Source organism: Chrysochloris asiatica, unplaced genomic scaffold, assembly GCF_000296735.1.
Source record: "Chrysochloris asiatica unplaced genomic scaffold, ChrAsi1.0 scaffold00037, whole genome shotgun sequence".
Lineage (NCBI taxonomy): Eukaryota > Metazoa > Chordata > Mammalia > Afrosoricida > Chrysochloridae > Chrysochloris > Chrysochloris asiatica.
The window spans coordinates 21,895,478-21,908,037 of record NW_006408555.1 but is presented as its reverse complement, the minus strand read 5'-3'; the positions used below and the strand labels follow the sequence as shown (position 1 = coordinate 21,908,037).

Genomic DNA, 12,560 nt, shown 5'->3' with positions numbered 1-12,560 from the left:
AAAAAAGTTATTGGAAAATTCCATTATCTTGTAATTCCATTTCTCCATGAACCTTTTGAAATCCTCTCCTACATATTAGGTATTTTGTTTGAATTGTCTAAATGGAAGACCATTTCTCAAACGAGAACGTGGAGATTAAATACTGGTTGTTTTAGGAGTTCATGAATTCTTCAAGGAGCCCTGGTGGCACTGTAGGATGAGCACTAGACTGCTAACCACAAGGTTGGCAGTTCAAACCCACAGCCACTCCTTGGGAGAAAGATGAGGCTTTCTGCTCCTGTACAGTTTTATAGCCTTGGAAGCCCTATACAGGGCTGCTACGAGTCGGAATTAACTTGATGACAGTGGATTTGGCTTGAGTTTTTTTGGTGTATTCTCCCAAAGAATTAAAAATTTTTAATTTTCATTTTAATAATTCCGAATCACCAGTATCTACTTTATGATCAAATTGCACTGCCCAATTGCGAGGCCTAGGTTTGTGTTTGAGGAACATTGGGCTAAATATTACTCTGACTGATTGTAAATTTTGTTGTTGTTGCTAAGTGCCGTCGAGTCGGTTCCGACCCATAGCGACCCTGTACAGGGTTTCCGAGGCTGTAAATCTTTATGGGAGCAGAACGCCTCATCTTTCTCCCGCGGAGCAGCTGGTAGTTTCGAACTGCTGGCCTTAATCATTGGTTTCATAAAGCACGTTCTTAACCAATAGAATAGCTTATTGTTTACTTGCGTCCTCTTGGAAGATTGAAGAGAGTAGTTAAGGATGGTTTTATCTGTTTTCATATTCATATGGTTTTACACTTGATTTTTCACCTTTCAAGGTGTCTAGGTTTCATCAGGTTTGTTCAAACAAAACTAGATCCTTTGCTTGTTCCCTGAACATAAGGCTGTTGGTTCTCAGTCAGGTGATTATTGCTGACTTCCTGAGAAAAATACAATGCTGCAAAGAGTTAAATGTTGTAATTATTATTGCACAAAGTAAAAGCCATTAGAACTAAAGATAAACTTCACTGACTATTTGAGCACATTTTTTTAGCACATTTTTAAAGGCAGATTTGGATTTACTGTGCTCATTGTCCCGTGTGGCATGGTATGATAAACACTGGACTGCTAACTGCAAGGTTGGCCATTTGAACCCACTAGCCTCAGAAATCCTATACAGATTTGCTATGGGTTGGAACTGATTCAATGGCCCTTAACAACAAAAACTTTCATCATGGCTGTCACTTAGTCTCCATATTGTAGACTGTGGTGAGTTCTTTGTCAAAATGGGGTAGAGGAATTGAGAAATCAATACCATTTTCTTGAAAAGTCATATTAAAAAAACAACCCACTGCCATCAGATTAATTCTGATTATGGCGATCCTATATAGGGTTTCTGAAGGAGCTCTGGTAGCATAGTGGTTACAAATCGGGCTGTGAACCTTAAGGTCAGCAGTTCAAAACTACCAGCTATTCCCTGGAAGAAAGATGAGGCTTTCTGTTCCCATAAAGATTTACAGCCTCAGAAACCCTGTACAGGGTCGCTATGAGTCAGAACCGACTCCACAGCATATAACTACCACCACCACCATATAGGGTTTCTGAGGCTGCAAATCTTTACAGGAGCAGGAAGCCTCATCTTTCTTTTGCTGAGCATCAGGTGGGTTTGAACTACCTATGTTGTGGTTCAGTGCTTATATATGCTTATCAGGGCTCCTTGAAGATAATATAATATGCATGTATTTAAGGAGACAGTCCTGGTGTGCTGCTGTGGGTTAATGCACTAGACTGCTTAACCACAAGGCTGGCTGCTCAAGCTTACGAGTTGCTCCTCAGAAACCCTATACAGGGTCGCTGTGGGTAGGAACCGACTTGACGGTGCTTAACAACAACAATTTAAGAAGACAACTTAGTAGGGTAGAATGAATGTTTGTTCATATCAGGGGGCAAGTGTGTGCTGTCTTTAAGATGGAAGATGAAATAAGATTTTAGACGCTTGTGGTTCAAGATAACTTTCAACCAAGCCATGTTGTTCTTGTTAAGCGCTGTTGAATCAGTTCTGACCCATAGTGACCCTATATACAGTTTCCGAGGAGCAGTTGGTGAATTTGAACCACTGACCTTACAGTTCAAACTGACCTTGCAATCTATTGCATTCACCCACAGTGCCAAACCAGGACTCCAAGTAAGCCATAGGAACCTCTAATCTGGATAAAGGAAAATACAAATAAATAAAAAGCTACCCTTCTGGATGGGCTAACTATGGATTTGTTGCTTAATCTGAAATGTAAGGAATGGTAGTAGGTGTCCCAGAGCCTGTGGTATTAGTTTCTAATGAAATGGGTTAGCCAATAGTTGTGAAATATACTTAGCACATAAGCCCTTCATAGAAGTCACTACTTTAAATAATTACTCACTTTTTTTTCTTTTTAAATAAATTGGCAGATGTATAAAGATGACTTGATGACTGGGCTCTTTGGGAAAGTCGTGTGTGTGTGCTGATATCACAAGAGCTATTGTGTATCAGGCTATTGTCTTCATTAAAACTATAATTAAAAGAAAGAAAATTATTTGATCTATTTTTTTCTTTTGTTTTACATTAGTGAAAGAATTGAATTTTGAGTCCTTTAAAAAATATATCCTGTCCTAAGTTCCTTTTTTTGGTAAATCCATTTTTGGCATTTTGTATATGGAGTCCTGGTATGGCATTGTGAGTTAATGCATTGGACTGCAAAATCACTCTGAATCAGAAGGTTGGCAGTTCAAGCTCACCAGCTGCTCCTTGGAAACCCTAACAGGGGTCACTATGGGCAAAACTGAATCAGCGGCACTTAACAGCAACAACAACATATATAGATATGGAACTAACTTTTAAGTGTTTTGCAAATTTGGAGGGTATTTCAATTTTCATATTCATACTGATTAATATCAAAGACCACAACCTTTACTATGGGTTGCATCTCATTATAAAGAGAGGAGGGAAAAAAAAAATCCTCACCACTGGACCAATAAGCAACAGCTCAATAAATGGAGAAAAGATTGAAGTTGTCAAAGACTTCATTTTGCTGGAATCAACCATCAACACTCATGGAAGCAGCAGTCAAGAAATCAAATAACGTATTGCACTAAGCAAATCTGTTGCACAAGACCTCTTTAAAGTGTTAAAGAGCAAAGTTGTCAGTTTGAGGACTAAGGTGCACCTGACCCAAGCCATGGTATTTTCAGTAACCTCATATGCATGCGAAAGTTGGACAATGAATAAGGAAGACCGTAGAAAAACTGATGCATTTGAGTTATGGTGTTGGAGGAGAATATTGAAAGTACCATGGGCTGCCAAAAGAACAAACAGATCTGTGTTGGAAAAGTACAGTCAGAGTGCTCTTTGGAGGCCAGGATAGCCAAACTTCAATACTTCGGACATACTATCAGGAGGGACCAGTCCCTGGAGAAGCATATCATACTTGGTAGAGTGGAGGGTCAGATGAAAAGAGGAAGACCCCCCCAATGAGATGAGTTGACACAGTGACAGCAAAAATAAGGTCAGGCGTAGCAATAATTGTCAGTTTGGCACAGGACCAGGCAGTGTTTTGTTCTGCTTTGCATAGGGTCTCTATGAGTTGGTGCAGACTTGACGGCTCCTAACAACAACAGTAATAAGAGAACCAACTGATGGCTGAAGGATAATAGAAGAAGTTAAGAAAGAGTAACACACTTCTGAGTATGGGTAAATAAAATATTAATCAAACTGTTGTTGATAGAAATAGGAACCATGATAAAATATTACTCTTTCTTTGTAGCCATTATAAGTACATCTCATTCCATTGTTATTTCTGGGTTGTTGATTTTTTTTCTCTTCCCATTAAGCTTTGAACACAAGGCGGGCAAGGATTGTGTCTTTCTTGCTTATGATTAGATTCTTAGTACATAGCACAGTGTCTGGCACATAGTACAGTATAAGCATTTGACAAATTAATAAAGTAATTCAGTATGACCTTGATTTGCCTTTTATTTTAAACTTTCAATCCCTATATTAGTAAACAAACTTTAACCTGCTTCTCATTTGCTCTTTGCCTTTCCAGCCTGCATATTCCCTCTTTATAGATTTCTAAACTTCATTTATTTTTCTATGCCTTCCTTCCCAGCAAGGAAACTTCTTCTTTTATTCACAGCATTTTCCTATTTCAGGATTCATGCAAATAATCCCTTTTCTTCCTTCTCCAGTCTCCTAAATCTCATTTCCATGATGACTAAACCATGATGACTCATAAAATCATAGACTCTTCCAACTGGAAGGGACTAGGAGGGGACTATCCAGCTGGTATGTTTCCAGTTGGCTCAGAGAGGTGCAGTGAATTGCCCACAGTCATAATGCTAGTTGACAGTAGGGCCAACATGAGGACACAGGTTTATTAGTTCTTAGAGAAGTACTCTAGATTCCACAACCACTATCCCTAATTCCAAAAAGGAAAAATAATGCAACGAGAATAGAAAAGTATGTTTTTTCTTAGTGGTAAATACCTTAAATGCAATAATAATAGGAGTTAGAATTAGACAAACATAAGTTTGATCCCAAGGAGCTCTGGTAGCATAGTGGTTACGAATCAGGCTGCAAACCTTAAGGTCAGCAGTTCAAAACTACCAGCTGTTCTGTGGGAGAAAGATGAGGCTTTCTGCTCCTGTAAAGATTTACAGCCTTGGAAAAACCATGTACAGGGTCGCTATGAGTCGGAACCGACTCCACGGCACAATAATAACAAGTTTGATCCCTGGGTCTGTGTACTTTTAGGACAAGTTATTTAATTCCTCCATCTCGTTTTTCTTATCTGTAAAATAAGCATAATAATGTCTACCTCACAGACTTCTTGAGCTTATGTAAGTGAGGTGTTCAGCACAGTGTCTGTACATAGTTAAGTACTCAATAAATGGGTGTATTTTCTGATAACGTATCCAAAGTAAGCGAACCGAAGTCTTCTCATTCTTGCCTCTAGGAAACATTCTGGTTGTATTTCTTCTAAGATTGATTTGTTTGTTCATCTAGCAGTCCACTGTCAATTCAGTATTCTTGGCTAGCACCACAATCAAATGCATCAATTCTTATGTCTTCCATTTTCATTGTCAAGTAGAGACTTACTGACCCTCCATGAGGGTTATTGTAAATTTGCTTTGCTACTAGCAAGAGAAATTGTATGTGTGCATATTCATATATGTAGTGAAATATACTGTTTCTATGAGGGTTTTAGATTTCTTAACAGCATCATGAGGAGGCCTTCCATATCAGTGCATATAAATCTGTACCTACCTACTCTACATGCCTAAAACTGAACCCTGATCCTTTCTTCTGTTCCATATCTACTTCTCTTAGGCACTTGTCAATAACTTCATCCTTCCAGTCTCAAAAGAGAGAATCCTGAGTCATTCTTCGAGACATCTGGAAGTCATGTTGCTTCTATCTTCAAAATACATGCAGACTCTTGTTCTCATGACTTCTACTGTTCAAGTCACTATCCTCTTGTAAGGAGATGACTGCAATGTCATTCTGACCTCTACCTTTGTTCCCAACTCAGACACACGTAGTGATCTCACACTCTCCTCTCAACATAGCAGCCAGAGTACTCTTTCTGCTCTCTGCTACTCAGTGTTCTCCAGATACCTCCCATTATAGTCAGAGAAAAAAACCCAACCTCTTATAGTGCCTGCAAGGTCTTAAAAGATCTGCACTACCACCTCATGTCTGCCAGTGCGTCTCAGGCCCCACGACCTACTACTCTCCTGTTGGGCTTCCTTGATGTACCTCAAACATGCCAAGCATGTTCTTCACAAAGGGGTTTTGCACTGACTTTTCCCTTTTCCTGCTATGCTTTCCCCCAGAGATCTACATGGCTGGCACCTCTTCTTCAAATCTTCCCCAGATAACCTTTTCATTTTTCCTTATTTCCTTTATCTTACATTACTTTTTTTCTCCTCATACTTTTTATCACCTATTAAAATGCTGTAAAATGTAATTATTTATCTCCAATAATAATAATATGCTAAGAAAATACTTCCTGAAAGACCAGCAGGAAAAAATCAAAGTAAAAATGGCAGTCTGTTTGGCTATTAAAAGAACAAGCAGGCTGTTCACTGGGGAGCCATTAACGCAAACAATCAAGTCTCTTCAGGACAAACCCCCCTCTAAGACTCAGAGGGCACACATGAGCAAACATGTAAGCTCGCTGGCGACCACGTTGGTCTACTTGTGAGTGGAAGTGGGGGAAAGGTAGTAATGAAGATAATGGGCTAAGTTCGACCACATTCCATAGACTCCTGTCTACCTGGAGATGAGAGTGAGAAGAGGAATGGTTGGTTGGTTCGAAAATGGTTGGTTCAAAAATGGTTGGTTCGACATTTGGGGATATTTGGGAACTCCTGAGCTCATGGACATTGACCTAACCACAGAGGGCTAGAGCTGAGAATGAAGTGTCCAGCTGATGTGAAGTAGGGGAAGACGCACAAGAACGCTCAAACTTGCAGGTAGTATCCATTTGACCTAGCTTCGATGTCTTGATGATCAGAACTCGACTAGAGGTAGATAAAGAAATTTAATAAAGTAAGCAAGTGTAAATTGCTACAATTTGATGAACTTGACTTGTACTTATAGATGTAGCTCAAAATACCAACCGAGAAGGAAGGAGTCTTCATATCAAGTATCGAGTGTATCCCCTTTGTATACAGGGTTGATAGGGATGGGCAACTTAGACATTGGCTACCTAAAATTGGGGAGGGGGAGCTATAAAGGCACAAAGTGGCTGTCTTACAAATTTTCAAAAGGGATTTTAGATTCAGAGTGTGTGAGGGAATGTAGAATCCCCACTATTGAATAGTTTTCATCTTGTCTCCATAGGTATGGTGAAAGGAGATGGGAATAAGATTCTTTTCATTCGGCAGTGAGTAATTGTTATCATGATTAATTGCAGTTGTCACAACTGTAAATGTAGAAGTTTTGTAACATAAAGGGGGGAGTAGTTAATCTTACATTCCAAGAACATAGGACCCTAGGACCACCAAGAGAGAAGAACATGAGTTGAACTTGGTACTCTAAGCAGAGAAGCAGCGGCACCAGAGATGTATGCAGTGGTGATGTTATGAAGACACAGAGTAGCTGAGGACTCTAGACTCATGGAAAGACAAAGACTGTGTGTTGATGGCCAGGAGGCAGGTTCACAGAATGTGCCCTTTCATTGTGTAAATGATTATATATTCCCAAGTGGTTTTGTGTACATAAAATACCAAACAAAACAAAAAATCCAAAGAGAATAGAAGCAAATACTAGTCAGTGATGATAGATGGAGGAGATTGTAATCATTGCAATGAAACAAAATATGATACGATGAGTGCAAAACTTATGTTCTCCCATGTAAACTATCACCCAATTTACAATAAAAGCTTAATAAATAAGTAACGTAAGCCATCCAATCTCTTTTGTTTGCTGGTGTGCCCTGAACATCTGAATGAGTGCCTAGTACATACTAGGTCTTTCAGTAAGTTTTTGTCAGTGAATGAATCATTGTTCTCTCTTTAACCAAGGACCCAAAATACCTTGACGTCTTTTGACTCAATTTGCTCATCTGAATAGGCAGCTTATGCAAATTTAAAATTAGTAGGAAAAATATTTGACTTACTATTAGGGTCAAATCTGAGTCATAACTTGAAATTTGTGTGGCCACTCTTGTGTTAAGTTTGTGAAAGTTTATTAAACTATTGCATTTATGATATATACATTTTCTTGTTACGTGCCATCGAATCAGTTCCGACTCATAGTGACCCAGTGTAGGGTTTCTGAAAAGCACCCTTGTGATTCAAACCAGCATTGAAGTCCCATGTTTATCCTACAGCGTCACACCAGGACTTCACATTTTCTTGTAGGCATATGTAAACTTTGAAAAGTCTAACTTTCTGAAATAACTTTTACCAACCTCTCACAGTGACTATTTTCTTCAAATATTTTATCTGTTTGTGTAATTTTTAAAAATGAAATTGGATTCTAACTTGATTTTTCACAAAATAATACATTATGGGTATTTTTCCTGACATTAAATATTCTTCCAGAGCATGAGTTCTAATGGTTCTACAAGTACCTTGAAAGACACAAAGCACCATTCTATTTACCTTAGTGATATCATTAATCCTTCTTTAAAAAGTTGAAAATTTGTTTTATTAAGTTTTGATTGCTTCCCTTTTTCTACAGGAGACATGGTCTCAAAGTACCGAGAACCTTTGATGAACACCTTCTTGAGGGGAACAAGAGATCCAGATAGTGCCCACAGGGCCAGCAGTTTATCCAACCTTGGAGAGCTGTGCCAGAGGCTGGACTTCCTGCTGGGCTCCATGGTTCATGAGGTATTCTATGTCAGTTTCTATGTGTACTGCCATGTCACCCTGAATGTGCCTGATCTCATCTGATCGCGAAAGCTAAGCAGAGTTGAATTGAACATAGTTCTTGGATGGGAGACTACCTGGGAATACCAGGTGCTGTAGGCTTTAGGAGTCCTGATGTGGCGCTGCAGATTAATGCCTTGGACTGCAAGGTCAGTTTGTGAACCTCAAGGTCAGCTGTTTAAGCTCACCATCTGCTCCTGGGAAACCCTATACAGGGTCGCTATGAATCAGAACTGGCTTGACAGCGCTTAACAACAACGTTTTGTTTTTCACTTGGACCCACAGTAGTTTAGGATTGAGAGTCAGGGGACCTGTGTTTTGTTTCCAGTTCTTCCTACCTGTGAGAAAGGGCAAGTAACTTACTTAGCCTCTCTAGGCCTCATATTTCTCATCTATGTAATGAAAGTTATATTTGGAAAAGTTTTGTAGTTGCAAATGTCAGGAAGTCATATTTTAAGCAATGGAAGGAGATTTACTATAAAAATTCTGAGGTCACTAACAGAATTGAAGAAATCGCAAGGAAGGGATGATGGAACTTGAAACTGAATCTGTGAGCCTTCTGTATGCCTTATCTTTATTCACTGAAGAATCTTAGGCAAGTACTCTTATCAGCCCTGTCCAATCAAAGGTGCCCTATGTTCATGGGAAATGCAGTTATTGATGAGAAAAAGATTAATTTCCATGTTTTGCTTACCATTTTATACTTATTGTTGTTAAGTGCCATTGAGTTGGTTCCAAACCACAGTGACCCTGTATAAGGTTTCCAAGGAGCAGCTAGTAAGCTTTAGCCACCGACCTTGTGGTTTAAACCAACTTTGCATTCTAGCACATTAACTCACAGCACCACACTGGTATATAGTAGGTACTCAGTAAATAATTGTTGGATGGATGAATAGCAGTAAAAATAACAGGAGTAGAAAGTATTAGGTTTGGAAGCTCCTCCGGGCTTCAAAGTTAATTATTTAATAAAATGTACATATTGCTTTTGTCTCCCATGAATATCATGTGTCCTTTATGTACATCCTCCAGCCTTGTAAGATTTCTCTTCGCCCTTGTATTTATTTAGTCATCAATATATCATTACGAGAAGACTTCAAAAAGTCCTTGAAAAAATGAAATTAAAAAGATAATGAAAATTTTCCATGAACTTTTGAATTCTCCTCATGTTTTCTGATTACCTACCATGTGCCAAGCATTCTGTTATCTAAAGATACTGTTGGTCATTAAAAGACTAGTTAATATATGGTCAGGGATTTCTGTTTATTACCATATGCACTTAGCCATCTTAAAACTTTTTGGAAGAAAGTGGCTTATGAATTACAATTAAGTAAATAAAATAACTTTCTTATTTATGAGAGACTCATATAACTTATCCAGAGCATGTAACTTCACAAGAACAAACAATTGTAATCCTGGCTTCTTTTATCATATTACCTGGGTTTGACCATGTTGAATATTAAATAAAATTAATATTATTAGTTTTATTTATTAATTGAATATTAAATAAAATAAAAGTGCCTAGTGAGTAGATACCAATGAGCTCTCTGGTAGCATAGTGGTAACAAATCAGGCTGCAAACTGCAAGGTCAGCAGTTCGAAACTACCAGCTGTTCCACGGGAGAAATATGAGGCGTTCTGCTCCCATAAAGATTTACAGCCTCAGAAACCCTGTACAGGGTCGCTGTTGAGTCAGAACTGACTCCACGGCACACAGCCACCACCACCAGTGAGTAGATTCCTGGTGTGGCACTGTAAGATAAGCACTGGACTGCTAACTGTAAGATGGGTAATTCAAACTCACCAGCATTTCCTTATACAGGGTTGCTATGATTCAGAACCTACTCGATAGCACTTAACAACAACAGTGTATAGTGGTTGTGTTTAAAAGAGGAAAAGCGTTTTTACAGATATATACATACATTTGTTTTCATGCTATTTCCTGATTCCTAACCTTTACATACTTTGCTGTATTGATTACAAAGGCTACTGTAAGGATTCCAATTTAGGATTTTTCAGAAAGTTATATAGTAGTCATTTCCTATACTTTAATAAAGATCTCTTTCTTTACAAGTTACTAGTCCCACCCCTAACCCCAACTTTCTGTATCTTTTTAAAGTAACTTAGAAGCAATGATTAGCTCCAAAAATTTAAATTTAAATTTAGAGATTTAAATCCTAAATGCTCTAATGTGTATGGACCACTAGGCACTTATCTTTGGCTGTTTTGGCACTTAGCAAATGTCTTGTTATTTAGTAGTATTAACCTGTAAGTGATGCCGGTGTGTATATATTTGGTTATATTGTATACAGATTTCAGCCTGTTATAATTTTACTGTGTCAGATACTGAAATTGTTCTCACATTTTTTTTTCTTGATCTAGTCACATGACTCAAACTGTTTTGAACCATTGTTTTGTTATTGTTAAGTGCCTTCGAGTTGGTTCTGACTTATAGTGATCCTGTATAGGATTTTTAAGGAGCGACTGGTGGGTTTAAACCACCGAACTTCTGGTTCAAACCAACTCAGCGGTTCATTGCATTATCTTGAGTGCCATACCAGGACTCATCTCTGAACCATAAATTGAAATAAACTGATGGACTATGATCTGAACCAAACCCAAACGTTATTATTTGGAATAACTGTTTATTGAGATGTAATTCATATACTATGAAGTTTTCCATTAAAAGTGTACGGTTCAGTGGTTTTTAGTATATTCACTTGGTTTTGCAAATGTCACAGTTGTTTAACACAGCATGAACTAAATAAACATCTCACCCCAGATCTCAAAGTGAATCTGCTCAGGCTATAAAACTAATTAACTGTAACAGTACCTAAGCATTATAATCTTCTCCGAACTCAAACACTGAGACCATATTTCTTTTTGAGTTCCTAAACGCTTCCCTTTCTCTCTCTTAAGGAAATGGTAGCATGCTGTTGGCATATAATTTGCTCTTGAAAATATTGGAGAAAGTTCTTGGATTGGTTGATTAGAAAGATAAAGCTAGACCAGAATTTGTTATATTCTAGAAGTGTTATCTCTCAGGAGAACCATGCCACCTGTTGAAAGAGAGTCAAATTCCCAGAAGCACTGAGAGATGAGAATAAATGAGGGCTGTGTCACTTATTTAACTATGGTCACTTAAAAAGATAGAGAACTTGGACTGTGAGATGGTTACCTGATTCAGAAGATGGGATTAAAATATCTATTGTTATTAAGTGCCATGGAGTTGGTTCCAACTCATACTGGCCCTGCACAGGGTTTCCGAGGCTGTAAATCATTACCAGAGCTCTATAATAGAGGATTATTACAGGATTTAGCCATAATGTCTATGCTTATATCATGATTAACATAATGATTTATTTAACACTTTTTATTGAGAGCCCACTATATGCAAAGCAATATTCTGGGCAACTAGCACACATGAAGATGGTGTAGGACCAGACAGTGTTTCATTCTATTATACATAAGGTCATTATGACTTGGAGTCAACTTGGAAACGAACATCAACATGCTTCAGTTCACAAGACATCTTTATGGAGCTTGTAGTCTAGTAAAAAGATTCAAGTAATAAATAATATACAGTCACAAGCCATTTAACGTCTGTTTGGCAACATCCAAACACATATACGTCCATGATCTCAATCCCCATAAAGCCTATTATATTAAATAAAAATTTGAGGTACATACAATGGTTCATAAGGAGCTCTGGTAGCATACTGGTTACGAGTCAGGCTGCCAACCTCAAGGGCAGCAGTTCAAAACTACCAGCGGTTCCACAAGAGAAAGATGAGGTGTTCTGCTCCCGTACAGATTTACAGCCTCAGAAACCCTGTGCAGGGTCACTATGACTCGGAATCGACTCCACGTTACTTAACAACAACAACAATGTTTCATATGACCTTGGTGATAAAATGAGCTGGAGAGCGCATGATAGAAATCTGCAAAAACAATGATTTGTTCATTACAAATACCTTCTTAAGACAGCATAAGAGATGACTGTTACACATGGACCTCACCAGATGGAATACATAGAAATCAAATTGACTACATCTGCCGAAAGAGATGATGGTAAAGCTCCATATCATCAGTGAAAACAACGCCAGGGGCAGACTGTGGAACAGACCATCAATTACTCATATGCAAATTCAAACTGAAGCTGAAGAAAA

General features: G+C 38.3%; 1 protein-coding gene across 1 annotated transcript in view; it reads left to right on the top strand.

The window, feature by feature from the left end:
• Positions 1-12,560, top strand: part of TANGO6 (transport and golgi organization 6 homolog (Drosophila)) — a 242,816-nt gene that overhangs the window by 167,961 nt on the left and 62,295 nt on the right. The window contains exon 16 of the mRNA XM_006860217.1: positions 8,204-8,355. Within this exon, the coding sequence (XP_006860279.1) occupies positions 8,204-8,355 (152 nt within the window). The remainder of the gene's footprint in view (positions 1-8,203; positions 8,356-12,560) is intronic.